The following is a 15604-nucleotide window of genomic DNA, read 5'->3' as shown; positions in this document are numbered from 1 at the left end:
AAGCAAAGCCACCGGCCCCGGCTGCTGGGCTGAGCTCTGGCAGCCGGGGCCACCGTCCCGCTGGGCTGTGCTTCCTGCCCCCCTTCTGTGCCACGGCCCAGCCCCCAGGAGTCTGGGGGCCTGTGATGGGGGTGACTTTCCCTGGTCCCCTGAGGGGCCCAAAGGGGTTGGGTCCCCCCCATGGATTGTGCAGAGACTGATGGACCGAGGGGCACAAATGCAGGGGGGGCTCCAAGCACTGGTGCCCCCCACGTGCTGGCACCCCTGCCCCCCAGGTTCTGTGGGGCTTTGGGCAGGATGGGGGGGTACCCAGTGGGGACTCCAGGGGGAGGCGTGGGCACTGGCACAAAGCCCCCCCCCGGCCGCCTCCTGCCCCTCCCCCCGCTAGACCCATCCCCCCCTCCGGTTTCCATAGCGCCGCCGCAGCCCCCTCGCTCGCAGCGCCCGCCCCGAGAAGAGGAGCCGGGAGCGGGTGGGTCCCTCGCCCGCGCCGGGCCCGCCATGGCCTCGACCATCGCTCCCGCCCCGCGGCGCCCGGGGGCTGCGCGGCCAGGTACGGGGCGGCCGGGGGGCGAGATCGGCGGGGCAGGAGGGCTCAGAAGGGGGCTGCAGGGGCGGGGGGGGCCGCAGAAATGGGGCGGGGACTCAGAGATGGGGCGCAGGGCGGGGGGGGGGCTGCGTGGCCCCGGCTCTGGCTGCACCGGGGGGCGCAGCCGGATGCACAAAAGCAGCTTCCCCGGCGCTGCGGGCCATTGTGCGGGGGCGGGCGGGGGGGGGGGGGGACGAAACAGACCTGGCCAAGGGAGGGGGCGCGCAGCATCCTGCCTGTGGCTGCAGATTGACGAGGGTCGAGCCCGGCGGTGGGGGAGGGGGCCACGGCCTCCCACCCGTGTCCGCGACCCACCCGAGTGTGAGCGGGGGGGAGGGTGAGTCCTGCCGGATGCGCAGAGCTGGGGGGAGGAAGGGCAGGTGGGGGAGGGGAGACTGGGGGTTCTGAGATGGGGGAGGAGAGAAGGGGGCGATGGGGGTCTGAGCTGAGGGGGAGGGAAGGGGGCGATGGGGGTCTGAGAGGAGGGGGGAGAGGAGGGGCGATGGGGGGGTTCTGAGCTGAGGGGGAAGAAGGGAAGGAGGTGATGAGAGCTCTGAGCTGAGGGGGGAGAGGAGGGGCGATGGGGGCTCAGTTGAGGGGGGAAGGAAGGGGGTATTGGGGCTCTGAGCTGAGGGGGGAGAGGAGGGGCGATGGGGGCTCTCAGTTGAGGGGGGAAGGAAGGGGGTATTGGGGCTCTGAGCTGAGGGGGGAGAGGAGGGGCGATGGGGGCTCAGTTGAGGGGGGAAGGAAGGGGGTATTGGGGCTCTGAGCTGAGGGGGGAGAGGAGGGGCGATGGGGGCTCTCAGTTGAGGGAGGAAGGAAGGGGGTATTGGGGCTCTGAGCTGAGGGGGGAGAGGAGGGGCGATGGGGGCTCAGTTGAGGGGGGAAGGAAGGGGGTATTGGGGCTCTGAGCTGGGGGGGAGAGGAGGGGCGATGGGGGCTCTCAGTTGAGGGAGGAAGGAAGGGGGTATTGGGGCTCTGAGCTGAGGGGGGAGAGGAGGGGCGATGGGGGCTCAGTTGAGGGGGGAAGGAAGGGGGTATTGGGGCTCTGAGCTGGGGGGGAGAGGAGGGGCGATGGGGGCTCTCAGTTGAGGGGGGAAGGAAGGGGGTATTGGGGCTCTGAGCTGGGGGGGAGAGGAGGGGTGATGGGGGCGCTCAGTTGGGGGAAGGAAGGGGGTATTGGGGCTCTGAGCTGAGGGGGGAGAGGAGGGGTGATGGGGGCTCTCAGTTGAGGGGGGAAGGAAGGGGGTATTGGGGCTCTGAGCTGGGGGGGAGAGGAGGGGTGATGGGGGCGCTCAGTTGAGGGGGGAAGGAAGGGGGTATTGGGGCTCTGAGCTGGGGGGGAGAGGAGGGGCGATGGGGGCTCTCAGTTGAGGGGGGAAGGAAGGGGGTATTGGGGCTCTGAGCTGAGGGGGGAGAGGAGGGGTGATGGGGGCTCTCAGTTGAGGGGGGAAGGAAGGGGGTATTGGGGCTCTGAGCTGGGGGGGAGAGGAGGGATGATGGGGGCTCTCAGTTGAGGGGGGAAGGAAGGGGGTATTGGGGCTCTGAGCTGGGGGGGAGAGGAGGGGTGATGGGGGCGCTCAGTTGGGGGAAGGAAGGGGGTATTGGGGCTCTGAGCTGAGGGGGGAGAGGAGGGGTGATGGGGGCTCTCAGTTGAGGGGGGAAGGAAGGGGGTATTGGGGCTCTGAGCTGAGGGGGGAGGGGGTTCTGAAGGGTCCCTGTGCTCTGTCAGGTTTTGGCCTGTGTGGGAGACTCAGAACAGCTCATACCCCCCCCCCCCCCACACCCCATCCCACCCGCTCCTTTGTGCTGTGCCCGAGATGCCCTGGCTGGGCTGTTTTCCCCTCCACCCCTTTCCCCCATGGGCCTGGCACCCAGCTAGGCCCAACCCCGCCATGCCAGGCCTGGTGCCCTGATGGGGCCCAATCCCTGTTCCTGCATCTCCCTTGCTGGCCTGATGCCCTGACTGGTCCGACCCCTCTGTGAACTAGGAGGAAGCCCATTGCGGGGGGGGGGGGGGGGGGAGGCGTTGGGCTGCAGCAGGGTCTCATCCCTCCCTCCCCCCACCCTCACCAGCAACAGTGATGGGGCCTGGGGCCTGCCTTGAAGGGAGACCGTAACTGGGGTGCTGGGGGCCAGCCCTGACGCACCTTTCTGGAGAGGGATGCTGGGGGGAGAGGGGGATTGGCTACAGGCCAGACTTGGGTCGGACCCCTGGGGGCAGGACAGAGGTACCAGCTGTCTATGTGGCCAGGCTGGCTGGACCCCCAATCTCCCCCAGGCTGGCAGGGCCCAGCTGGGATCGGGAGCTCCGGCCCGAGGCTGGGAACGCCAAGGTCTTTGCCAGCAAACCTCACACCACCCATGGGGAGGGGCACCCTGCCTCTTGCCCCCCACACGCACACTGCAGAGGGGCCTCAAGGGCTGAGCCCCTGAACCTGGCACCTCTCACCCCAACGCAGGCAGCTGGCCAAGCTGGTTTGCTACCCGGGAGCCCCACACAAGAGCGACGGGTGGGAGGTGAGGGTCCCTTCCTGCAGCAGCCTGGCTGGTTACTGGATGGCTTGTTATTGTAGGGTCTCCTGGGGGCAGTGCCCTGTGTTTATTGCAATGCAGCACTGGGGCGGGGCGGGGCGGGGGGGACGACACCCTGTTGCCTTTGAACGCAGCGAATGGGATGGTGCACACTGGCTGTGCTGTGACTGCCAATGGCATCTGGGGGGCGCCCCCCATCTTCCCCACTGGCACCCTGGCTAGGGAGCAGCACTGAGGCCGGGCCCGTGGGATGGGTCTGGAGTGGAGGCAGATACCAGCTCCCGCACCCACCTTGCTCCCTGCCACACACCACCTCCACGTGACACCTCCCTGACCCCGAGCCCCCCACTCCAGGTCCTCTGCAGTGTCTGGGTGGGCTTGGAGGGCCCCCCAGCCCAGCACAGACCTTGCTGGTGGAGGCAGGACCCCAGGACACAGGGATCTGGCTGCAGGCTGCACCCAGGGGCCCCTCAGAGCCAAGAGTTACCAGGCACCAAGCCACCCAGCTGGGGGGGCCTGGGGTTCAGCCTGAGGGGGCATCGCCTGCTGTCGAGTTAGGAGCCCTGGGGCGGACATGGCATTGTCGTGCGGGGTGGGGGTGGGGCAGCACTGAGCTTGGAGGTCTCTGCCCCGATGCAAAGCCAGGCTCTGGCTGCAGGCTCCGGGACTGAGCAGTGACAGACCCCTCCAACCCCCGCTGGGACACGACCTCGCAGGGCAGCACCCACAACTCATGGGGCTCCTGGGTGCTAGAGACGCCAGGGCTCGGTCGGGGCCTACTGGAACCAGCTAGAGCCAGCCGGTCTGTTTGGAGGCAGCCCCCGGTGGGACTCAGCACTTCCTCCTCCAGATGCTGGTCTCTTCCAGCAGACTGGGAGCAAAACCACCATCCCCTGCACCCTCTGCACCAATTGAACATGCCCCCAGGGCCCAGCGAGCCAGAGCCCTCTCGGTTCTGTATGCCAGCTGCCTCCCCAAGTGCCCCCTCGCATCCTCCAGGGATGACCCTTGCCTGGCAGAGCAGCTTTTAGAGGATTCTTAGCTCACAGATCTGCGGAACTCACCGCCACAGGATATTACTGAGGCCGAGAACAGGTATGGAGACGAGAAACTGGCTGGGTGGGCCCGTGCCCAGTGAGGGTGTGCACAGCTTCACAGGCAGCTCAACACAACATGGGCATGAACTGCCCCATCCCGGGGCACCGACCGAACCCTGAGTCCTCTGGGGTGAGGAGAAATCTTCCTCCATCAGCACCCCCCAGGGAGGAACTGGGCTGGATCCCTCGGGTGGTGGTGGGAAGTCTGTGCCCTTCAAAGGAAACCAATGGGGGGGTTGTTCACACCCCTCCCGTCCGCAGCCTCCCTGTGGAGCTGGAAGTCCTGGGTTTTCCAGGGTGTGTTGCCCGCAGGCCGAGGGCCTCTGGCTGCCCAGCAGCTGCCAAAGGGTGGGTTTCAGTCCGTGGCTGCCAGGCCCGGGGAGCGACTATGGGGCGTACAGGGGGGTCAAAAGGAAAATTGGGATTTGTCTGAATCGGAGCCAAACCCAACGCTGACATTTCCCCGACCCAGAAACACTGAGGTCCGGCCAGCCCCGCCCCCCGCCTACAGCGCCTTCCGCCGTGGGTGCTGGGCTCTGACCTTAGCGAGGGATCCGGCCGACTGGGAGCAGCCCCTTGGGTAAGATGGGCGCAAGGTGCCCCCCAGGCTGGGCCTGAGACCCCTCGGGGCCCTTCTGCCCCCCCCCCCTACACGCTGCCCGAGCAGAGGGGCGGGTGGGAGGCAGACCCGGCTGGCTGCCACGTCCCGCAAGCCCCCACCCCACGGGCACGGCCACCCCCCTCGCCCTCCACACAAAGGGGCTGTGTTTGCAGCACATGGTGCTGGGGGGCATGGACTCTGAGTGGGGGGGGGGCAGACACAGACTGGACCTGCCCTGCACCCACCTGGCCAGCTACTGGCAGACCCCCGGGAAGGGGCCTGGACAAGGGGAGCCTTGAACCGCTGGGGGGGGGTCACAGAAGGAGGGGGGCAATACTTCCGGAGGGGGGGGCTTGCTGAGCTGGGGGGGGCGGGTAAGCGCTGAAGGTTGGAAGGTGGGGGGAGGGGACTGAGCTGGGAGGAAAGTGGGGGCACTGAGCTAGCGGGGGGGGGGGCATGGGGAGAGTCCTGAAGCTTGGGGGGCCGCTGAGCGAGGGGGAGCCCTGAACTTTGGGGGGGGGGGGGTTGGGCTAGCGAGGGCGCGCTGACGCCAGCCGGGCCGATCAGCTGTCGCCGCGCACGGGGAGGGGGCACCCCGGAGCCGCGACTCCGGCAGGCGGGGGGGGGGGGGGGAGGATCGGCGGGGGCGGGGCAGCCGCTGCAGCGCTTAACCCCCCCCCCCCCCCCGGTCTTTGTAGTTCCTGGTTCGCGGCTCCGCTGAACTCCGCGCTCCGGGTGTTTCCTGCCGGCAGGTCCATGGGCTCGCCAGGTAAGTGCGGCCCGGCCCCCCCGCTGCACGGCCCCCCCGGAACCCCCCCCCCGCTGCACGGCCCCCCCCGGAACCCCCCCCGCTGCACGGCCCCCCCCCCGCTGCACCCCCCCGGAGCCCCCCAATGCACGGCCCCCCTGTAGGGAACAGCCCGGCTCCCCGCCCCCTCGCGGTACAGCCCCCCCCCCCGCATCCACGGGGGGGCTCTCAGTGCCCCCCCGTTCCAGGTGTGTGGCTCCCCGTGGGGAGCAGCCTGTTCCCTACACCTGCTGCGGCTTTGCTCCTGGGGGGGGGTCGGGCTGGGAGTCCCTACTCCTGGGTTCTGTTCCCAGCCCTGCGAGGGGCGGAGGGGGCCAGGACTTGGGGGCGTGGCCTTGGTCTGGGGAACACCCCCCCTCCCGCGAAAATCCCCCCCCCCATTTCAGCTCCCCCATCTCCCACTGAGGGACCAACAGGAGCATTAGACGCCCCCCCCCCCCCCCAACATCTCAGAGGGTGGCCTGGGCTGACTCTAGCTGAAGTGGCTGGGGGAGAGGGAGCCTGCACCTCAGTGGGGGGTGGGGACAGAGAGAGGCCTCCCCTGCCCCCATAGGGTGCCCCCTGCGCTTTGGGCTGGCAGGGGCCCTGGCTGGTGCCTTACCCCATGGAGCAGATCCTAGAATACTAGGACGGGAAGGGACCTCGAGAGTCATCAAGTCCAGCCCCCCGCCCCCATGGCAGGACCAAATACTGTCTAGACCATCCCTGACAGACATTTATCTAACCTCCTCTTAAATATCTCCAGAGATGGGGATTCCACAACCTCCCTGGGCAATTTATTCCAGTGTTTGACCACCCTGACAATTAGGAACTTTTTCCTAATGTCCAACCTAAACCTCCCTTGCTGCAGTTTAAGCCCATTGCTTCTTGTTCCATCCTCAGAGGCCAAGATGAACAATGTTTCTCTCTCCTCCTTATGACACCCTTGTAGATACCTGAAAACGCCTCTCGTGTCCCCCCTCAGTCTTCTCTTTTCTAAACTAAACAAACCCAATTCCTTCAGCCTTCCCTCATAGCTCATGTTCTCTCGACCTTTCCTCATTCTTGTTGCTCTTCTCTGGACCCTCTCCAATTTCTCCACATCTTTCTTGAAACGCGGTGCCCAGAACTGGACACAATCCTCCCACTGAGGCCGAACCAGTACAGAGTAGAGCGGAAGAATGACTTCTTGGGTCTTGCTCACAACACACCTGTTAATGCCTCCCAGAATCATGTTTGCTTTCTTTGCAACAGCGTCACACTGCTGACTCATATTCAGCTTGTGGTCCACTATACCCCTAGATCCCTTTCTGCAGGGCTCCTCCCTAGACAGTCACTTCCCATTCTGTATGTGTGAAACTGATTGTTCCTTCCTAAGTGGAGCACTTTGCATTTTTCTTTATTAAACTTCATCCTGTTTACCTCAGACCATTTCTCCAATTTGTCCAGATCATTTTGAATTATGACCCTATCCTCCAGAGCAGTCGCAACCCCTCCCAGATTGGTATTACCTGCAAACTTAATAAGCGTACTTTCTATGTCAATATCTAAATCATTGATGAAGATATTGAACAGAGCCAGTCCCAAAACAAACCCCTGAGGAACCCCACTAGTTGTACCAGGGGTGTCCAAACTTTTTTCAAAGAGGGCCAGATTTGATGAAGTGAACATGCGTGAGGGCCGACCATTTTGCCTGACATTCTTTGAACCATTACAATTAAATGCAAATTAACTATTTTATGCAAAGTTTATTGCAAACGGCATACTTTTCATTTCGTCACATGGATGACAAATCTAAACAGGTGTTAAATCACTCTGCCTTTCATATCTGAAGGCCAGATGAAAAAAAAACCAGGAAGCTGAAATATATGTCAGGAACATTGTAAAGTACATTACATATTATTGGTAATAAAGGTTGTCTGTCAACTTTTAAGTTAAAAAAATATGAACAGGAACATAACACCAAGTATCCATGTTGTGTCCAAATATATTTATAACTGATTTAGACCAACTGACATTAACTGAGATTTTACAATGTGTTCATCTCAATACATATGGATTCGTTGGGGGCCATAAAAGATAGATATTGGCAAATTACCTGGGGGGCTGTATTAAACCGGAACACTGGCCGCAATTGGCCCGCGGGCCGGACTTTGGACATGCCTGAGTTATACCTTTCCAGCAGGATTGTGAACCATTAAGAACTACTCTCTGAGTACGGTTATCCGGCCTGTTATGCACCCACCTTATAGTAGCCCCATCTAAGTTGTATTTGCCTAGTTTATTGATAAGAATATCATGTGAGACCATATCAAATGCCTTACTACAGTCTAGGTATACCACATCCACTGCTTCTCCCTTATCCACAAGACTCGTTATCCTATCAAAGAAAGCTATCAGATTGGTTTGACATGATTTATTCTTTACAAATCCATGCTGGCTGGTCCCTATCACCTTACCACCTTCCAAGTGTTTACAGATGATTTCCTTAATTACTTGCTCCATTATCTTCCCTGGCGCAGAAGTTAAATTAACTGGTCTGCAATTTCCTGGGTTGTTCTTGTTTCCCTTTTTATAGATGGGCGCTAGATTTGCCCTTTTCCAGTCCTCTGGAATCTCTCCTGTCTCCCATGATTTTCCAAAGATGATATCTGGAGGCTCAGATACCTCCTCTACCAGCTCCTTGAGTATTCTAGGATGCATTTCATCAGGCCCTGGTGACTTGCAGGCATCTAACTTTTCTAGGTGATTTTTAACGTGTTCTTTTTTTATTTTATCTTCTAAACCTACCCCCTTCCCACTAGCATTCACTATGTTGGCCATTCCTACATCAGACTTCTTGGTGAGGACCGAAACAAAGACGTCATTAAGCATCTCTGCCATTTCCAAATTTCCGGTTACTGTTTCACCCTCCTCACTGAGCAGTGGGCCTACCCCGTCCTTGGTCTTCCTCTTGCTTCTAATGTATTTATAAAAAGTCTTCTAGTTTCCCTTTATTCCCGTAGCTAGTTTGAGCTCATTTTGGGCCTTTGCCTTTCTAACCTTGCCCCTGCATTCCCGTGTTGTTTGCCTATATTCATCCTGTGTAATTTGTCCTACTTTCCTTTTTTTATAGGACTCCTTTTTATTTTTAGATCATGCAAGATCTTGTGGTTAAGCCAAGGCGGTCTTTTGCCATATTTTCTATCTTTCCAACGCAGCGGAATAGCTTGCTTTTGGGCCCTTAATAATGTCCCTTTGAAAAACTGCCAACTCTCCTCAGTTGTTTTTCTCCTCAGTCTCGATTCCCATGAGACCTTACCTATCAGCTCTCTGAGCTTACCAAAAGCCGCCTTCCTGAAATCCATAGTCTCTATTTTGCTGTTCTCCCTTCTACCCTTCCTTAGAATTGTGATCTCTACGATTTCATGATCACTTTCACCCATGCTGCCTTCCGCTTTCAAATTCTCAACCCGTTCCTCTCTATTGGTTAAAATCAAATCTAGAACAGCTTCCCCCCAGTAGCTTTTTCAACCTTCTGAAATAAAAAGTTGTCTCCAAGGCAGTCCAAGAACTTATTGGATAGTCTGTGCCCCGCTGTGTTATTTTCTCAACATATATCTGGAGAGTTGAAGTCCCCCATCAGCACCAAATCTTGGGCTTTGGATGATTTTGTTAGTTGTTTAAAAAAAGCCTCATCCACTTCTTCCACCTGGGTAGGTGGCCTGTAATAGACTCCTAGCATGACATCACCCTTGTTTTTTACCCTTTTTAGCCTAACCCAGAGACTCTCAGCACTTCCGTCTCCTATGTCCATCTCCACCTCCACCCAAGTGTGTGTATTTTGAATATATAAGGCAACACCTCCTCCCATTTTCCCCTGTCTATCCTTCCTGAGCAAGATGTATGGGCCTAGCCATGGGCGCAGGCTGCAGTAGGGTAGATGGGGGAGGGGAGCTATTCCTGGCACTTACTGGGGTGGGGCCCAGTTTGGGATAAGTAGGGGGCTTCTGCCCAGATGTGGCACAGGGCTGGGCAGGGCAGGGCCTGGCCCCACTTCACCGGCAGAGGAGGCCACTGCCGGAGCAACTCTTGGAGGGGGGGAAGCTTAATGACCAGTCTTGCCCTCCCCATCCTGCCATGGAATAGCCCTGCCCCAGCTGCAGACTTGTCCCTGCCCCCGGGGTGTGTGTGTGTGCAGCCTTAAGGCTCACAAAGTGGGGGGGTTTGCAGCAATCACCCCCCCTTTTTTCAGCCCCCAAACAAGCATTTATCCCCCACCCCCGCCTGGGAATGAGTTTAATTGTGTTATGGATTCAACCTTTGTCTTGTGCACGTGGTTTTTGTGCTGGGCGACTGATTGGTTGCAGGGAAGGGGGGGGGGTCATCTGAACTTGGGGAGGGGGCATTCGCTGTGGGGCACAATCCGCCTGCCCCCCTCAGAGAGGGACGGGCGCTAATTCACCCCCACGCACAAAGCGGCAGGAGCCACCTGCAGGAGGGCGGGGCCCGGCTTGGAGTTGTAAAGGCCAGAGAGGACGATGATGGTCGCCCAGGCTGCCCCCCCCTCAGAACAGCGCCCTTGCGACTGAGGAATGCCCCTTCCTGGAGGGGTCCACCTCTCCAGTGCTTCCGGGAGCCCAGGCTGGGAGGGGGTGCCAGCGGGGCGGCGGCCGGGTCTGTCTGTCTGTCTGTCTCTAGCCCACCTGGGAGGCAATGCCGGCGGCTTTGATGACTGTTCTTTTCTCTTCAGTGTCATTTGTTTTATCCAGGATGGCAGCGTGCGGGGGCGCTGCTAAAAATAAACTTACGGTCTCTAAACCCGTCTGGGACTTCCTGACCAAGGAAGCCCCCTCCAAGCTGGCCAAGCTGAAGGAAGAGACCAAGGTGAGCATCCTGATCGATGGCGAGACCTCGGAGATCTACGTGCTGCAGCTCTCCACGCCGGCCCCGGGGGCCGGCAACGGCCTCTACCTGGCCCGCAAAGCCCTCAAGGCCTTGCTGAAGGAGACGGAGAAGGAGCTGAAGAAAGCGCAGCGGCACAGCGAGCTGGTGGGGTGCATGGCCCTGCTGGACAAGCCCGGGGCCAGCCTGCTCTCCCGGGCTCAGCAGAGCTCCGGCGCCAGGGCGGGGGGGCTGGGGGCGGCGGGCGGCTCGCGGGAAGAGGAGCAGGAGAGCCAGTGCCCCATCTGCCTGGGCGAGATCCAGAACGCCAAGACGCTGGAGAAGTGCCGGCACTCCTTCTGCGAGGCCTGCATCACGCGGGCGCTGCAGGTCAAGAAGGCCTGCCCCATGTGCGGGCGCTTCTACGGGCAGCTGGTGGGCAACCAGCCTGAGAACGGGCGCATGCTGGTGTCCAAGGACTCGAGCCTGCTGCTCCCCGGCTACGAGAAATACGGCACCATCATCATCCAGTACGTCTTCCCGCCCGGCATCCAGGGGGTGAGTCGGCCCCACCCCCGGCCTGGCCCTGCAGCCACGGCCACACGCCCCCCCCCCCCCCGGCTACCGCAGGGAGCTTGTGGGGCAGCCAGCTGCAAGAGGGAGGCGTGTCCTGTTCAGCTTCCCTGCCTCCCCAGCACTGCCGGTGCCCCTCACCCCCTAACAGCCCCTGCCAGCCCTGCCCTGCCCCACAATCCTGACCCCCGGCCCCTGCCAGCCCAGCCCTGAGCTCCCCCCAGCCCTCCTGGTGCCCCTCACTCCTGCCTCACAGCCCCTGCCAGCCCTGCCCTGCCCCACAATCCCGACCCCCGGCCCCTGCCAGCTCAGCCCTGCGCTCCCCCCCAGCCCTGCTGGTGCCCCTCACCCCCTAACAGCCCCTGCCAGCCCAGGCCTGCTAAGGTGCCCCTCCCTCCTGCCCCACAGCCCCTGCCAGCCCAGTCTCATGTGCCGTGACCCTAGCTGTGCTGGCTCTCTGATGTCCTCCCCTCTTTCCTGTCCCCCCCCCTGCACTCTGCTAATTTTCACTCCTCCCATCCATGTCCAGCCCCTACCTGGAGCATGGCAGGGGGCTGGGCACAGCCCTAGAGGAAGCACTGCTGGTGGGGTGGGGGGGAGGGGCAGCCCAGTCTAGCCCTGCCTTGTCCTGGCCCCTCTGGCTGAGAGCGGCTGGGCAGAGGAGGCCGGACGCAGGTTGGCATGTGAGTGTCAGTGAGTGGGGGTCCCCCCCGTGCCTCTTGCTGGGGCGTGAGGCCCCCGAGGCGGAGCCCCAGGGCTGGTGCAGAGCGGGAGGTGACTCCAGGCTCCGCAGCCTCACTGGTCTCTTCTCCTGCCCCCGTTGCAGGTGGAGCATCCCAACCCGGGCGTGCGGTACCCGGGCACCACGCGGGTGGCCTACCTGCCCGACTGCCCCGAGGGGAACAAGGTGCTGGCCCTGTTCCGCAAGGCCTTCGACCAGCGCCTCACCTTCACCATCGGCACCTCCATGACCACGGGCAGAGCCAACGTCATCACGTGGAACGACATCCACCACAAAACCAACTGCACCGGGGGGCCCCAGCTGTAGGCAGCCGCTGCCCGCGGGGGGTCGGGGGCGCAAGGGAGGGCTGGGCCTACCTGCGCCCACTTGTGACATGGGGGGGCCAGCAGGGGGCGCTCTGCCCTGCAGCCCGCCCTGGCCCTGATTCCTCAGCGTGGCGCTAGGGGGCGCTGTGCCGCACGGTGGGGCCCAGCAGGGAGCGCTCTGCCCTGCAGCCTGCACTGGCCCTGATTCCTCAGTGTGGCGCTAGGGGGCGCTGTGCCGCACGGTGGGGCTCAGCAGGGGGCGCTCTGCCCTGCAGCCTGCACTGGCCCTGATTCCTCAGTGTGGCGCTAGGGGGCGCTGTGCCGCACGGTGGGGCCCAGCAGGGGGCGCTCTGCCTTGCAGCCCGCACTGGCCCTGATTCCTCAGCGTGGCGCTAGGGGGCGCTGTGCCGCACAGTGGGGCCCAGCAGGGGGCGCTCTGCCCTGCAGCCAGCCCTGGCCCTGATTCCTCAGTGTGGCGCTAGGGGGCGCTGTGCAGCACGGTGGGGCCCAGCAGGGGGCGCTCTGCCCCAGCAGTCAGCTGGGCCTGGTGCTGCATGCCAAGATTCTCCTGACTCTTGCAGCTCCTGGGCCCTTTCTTTGGGGCTGGGGACATGCCCCGCCCCGTGCCCTGGCCGAGCACCCTCAGACCCTGGGGGCCGGGCCCCCCCGGTGCCGGACAGTGCCAGGAGTTGGGCAGGCCGGGGGCGGGGCTGACGTCTCCTCTGTGTCTCTCCTAGGTTCGGGTTCCCTGACCCCACCTACCTGGCCCGAGTGCAGGAGGAGCTGCGAGCCAAAGGCCTCACTGAGGATTAACCCTTTCTCTGCTGTGGCTCCTGCTGGGTTGCCGGGGCGACCGGGGGGGGCCAGGAGAGCCCCCCAGCGTCTACTGTCCAGCTGTGCCCGGGGTGGCCACACGTCCGTCCAGGCAAGGGGCTCTGCCGGCTCCGCCCCGGATTGCGGTCGAGGGTCCCGCGTTGGCGGCGCCGGAGCCTGTCCCCACGGGCGGTGCTGTGGGGGGTGCGTGTGTGACGGGTCAAGCGTGTGAGTGAGAGATTGGGGCTGTGCGCGCAGAGGGGGGAGGGCGTGGCCCTGGTAGGGGGGTTGGGCGGCTGTGTTCCGGGGAAGGGGGTTTGGCAGGGCAGGAGGGGTCTCGGGGGTTGTGTGGGCAGTGGGATGAGGGGGGGTGTGGCCTGGCTGGGCGGGTGGGGTCTGCAGGGGTTGAGCAAGGGGAGAAAGGTGTAGCCATGCTGGGCAGGAGATGTCGGGGCTGTGCGGGGGGGGGGAGTTGGGTGGGCAGGGGGGGTTGAGACTGCACAGATGGGGGGCTGGTCTGGAGGGGTCGGGCTGTGCGGGGGGGCAGGCAGGGTCAAGACTGCGCAGATGGGCGGGAGGGGTCGGTGCTGAGAGCGCAGAGGGGTGGGGGGGATGGACTGGAGTGGTCGGGGCTGTGCGTGCAGAGGGGTGGGGGGGATGGACGGGAGGGGTCGGGGCTGAGAGCGCAGAGGGGTGGGGGGGATGGACGGGAGGGGTCGGGGCTGAGTGCGCAGAGGGGTGGGGGGGATGGACGGGAGGGGTCGGGGCTGAGAGCGCAGAGGGGTGGGGGGGATGGACGGGAGGGGTCGGAGCTGAGTGCGCAGAGGGGTGGGGGGGATGGACGGGAGGGGTCGGGGCTGAGAGCGCAGAGGGGTGGGGGGGATGGACGGGAGGGGTCAGGGCTGAGAGCGCAGAGGGGTGGGGGGGATGGACGGGAGGGGTCGGAGCTGAGTGCGCAGAGGGGTGGGGGGGATGGACTGGAGTGGTCGGGGCTGAGTGCGCAGAGGGGTGGAGGGGATGGACGGGAGGGGTCGGGGCTGTGCGTGCAGAGGGGTGGGGGGGATGGACTGGAGTGGTCGGGGCTGTGCGCGCAGAGGGGTGGGGGGGATGGACTGGAGTGGTCGGGGCTGTGTGTGCAGAGGGGTGGGGGGGATGGACGGGAGTGGTCGGGGCTGTGCGCGCAGAGGGGTGGGGGGGATGGACGGGAGGGGTCGGGGCTGAGCGCGCAGAGGGGTGGGGGGGATGGACGGGAGGGGTCGGGGCTGAGCGCGCAGAGGGGTGGGGGGGATGGACGGGAGGGGTCAGGGCTGAGCGCGCAGAGGGGTGGGGGGATGGACGGGAGGGGTCGGGGCTGAGAGCGCAGAGGGGTGGGGGGGATGGACGGGAGGGGTCGGGGCTGTGCGCGCAGAGGGGTTACAGTGGGGGGGCCGTATGAGACGTGTGTTTGTGTAAGAGGCCTGGCTCCCGCCCGCGCCCACCGCCCTGTGTTGCCTCCGGCCTGGCCCCGGCCCCAGCCCCCTCCTCTCTGCTTTCTGGACCCACGTGAGGGCACAGCCCCGCCGGGACGCCTGCCACGTCACCTCAGCGGACACCTGCCTTGGCCAGCCAGTGCCGCGGGGGCCCCCTGCCTGGCTGTGGACAACGCCTGGGACCCACGTCTCCTGTACATACCCCCACGAAGCCCACGCAGACTCTGCCGGGGCCTGATCCTGGGCACAGCAACGCCGGAGCCGGCGCCATCGTTGGGAACTGAACTCTGCCAAGTGCCGACCGGCCTCTCCCGCGGGCTCCGGGCGGCGCAGGGCCCTGTTTCTATTGCCTATTCCCAGCATGTCGCTGCAGCCGTGCAGCGTGTCCCGTGTGCGGTAGAGACAATACGCCGCCCTCTGGGCGCAGACTCTGCTCTGTCCTGTGCTAACACCCCCTGCCCTGCGCCTCGCCTCGCTGCCGGCTGGGGAGATGTGCCCGACGTCTCCCACAGGGGCGAGGGGGGTGTTGCTGGTTAAAAAGAGAAACCGAGTCGCTCTGCCCTCCTCCCCCACCTGTCTGTCTTGGATTCTGTAGCTTTGGTTGAATAAAAGTATGCAACACGGCTGCAGCCCCCTCTCCGAGCCTGGTGGCAGGAGCCACAGGGGAACCAAGAGGCTACTGGGGGGGATAAGGTTGCTCGGGGCAGAGTTTCTGGCAGTCACAGGGCTGCTGCTATCTGTGTTTCCAGGAGCCCCCGGCATGGCCTGTCCCCCGCTGAGGTAGGCACTGCGCGTTATTAGGTGTGTTACGGTAGCACCTAGAGCCCCTGAGCATGGCCCATCCCCTGCTGAGCTGGGCGCTGGGCGTTATTAGGTGTGTTACGGTAGCGCTGGGAGCCTGCTGAGCTAGGTGCTGGGCGTTATTAGGTGTGTTACGGTAGTGCTGGGAGCCTGCTGAGCTGGGTGCTGGGCGTTATTAGGTGTGTTACGGTAGTGCTGGGAGCCTGCTGAGCTGGGTGCTGCGTGTTATTAGGTGTGTTACGGTAGCGCTGGAAGACAGTCCCCTGCTGAGCTGGGCGCTGGGAGTTATTAGGTGTGTTACGGTAGCGCTGGGAGCCTGTCCCCTGCTGAGCTGGGCGCTGGGCGTTATTAGGTGTGTTACGGTAGCGCTGGGAGCTTGTCCCCTGCTGAGCTGGGTGCTGGGCGTTATTAGGTGTGTTACGGTAGCGC

The 15604-nt window shown here is 63.1% G+C and overlaps 1 protein-coding gene across 5 annotated transcripts; it reads left to right on the top strand.

The window, feature by feature from the left end:
* Positions 1 to 406: 406 nt before the first annotated feature.
* DTX3 (deltex E3 ubiquitin ligase 3) lies at positions 407 to 14998 on the top strand. 5 transcript variants are annotated; one of them, XM_075901762.1, is made up of 6 exons: positions 411 to 553; positions 4694 to 4801; positions 5521 to 5591; positions 10342 to 11030; positions 11872 to 12089; positions 12830 to 14998. In XM_075901762.1, the coding sequence occupies exons 3-6, from the start codon at positions 5579 to 5581 to the stop codon at positions 12903 to 12905; spliced, it is 996 nt and encodes a 331-aa protein (XP_075757877.1). In that variant the 5' UTR covers positions 411 to 553; positions 4694 to 4801; positions 5521 to 5578; the 3' UTR covers positions 12906 to 14998. The 5 variants fall into 5 exon arrangements, with proteins under 5 accessions (XP_075757879.1, XP_075757877.1, XP_075757878.1 ...); XM_075901763.1 differs by lacking the exon at positions 411 to 553 and adding an exon at positions 2643 to 4219; XM_075901764.1 differs by lacking the exon at positions 4694 to 4801 and having other exon boundaries at positions 407 to 553.
* Positions 14999 to 15604: the final 606 nt, after the last annotated feature.

This window comes from Pelodiscus sinensis, chromosome 19 (assembly GCF_049634645.1).
Source record: "Pelodiscus sinensis isolate JC-2024 chromosome 19, ASM4963464v1, whole genome shotgun sequence".
Lineage (NCBI taxonomy): Eukaryota > Metazoa > Chordata > Testudines > Trionychidae > Pelodiscus > Pelodiscus sinensis.
Note: the sequence above shows the minus strand (reverse complement) of the source record. Positions and strands in the feature narration are given on the sequence as shown.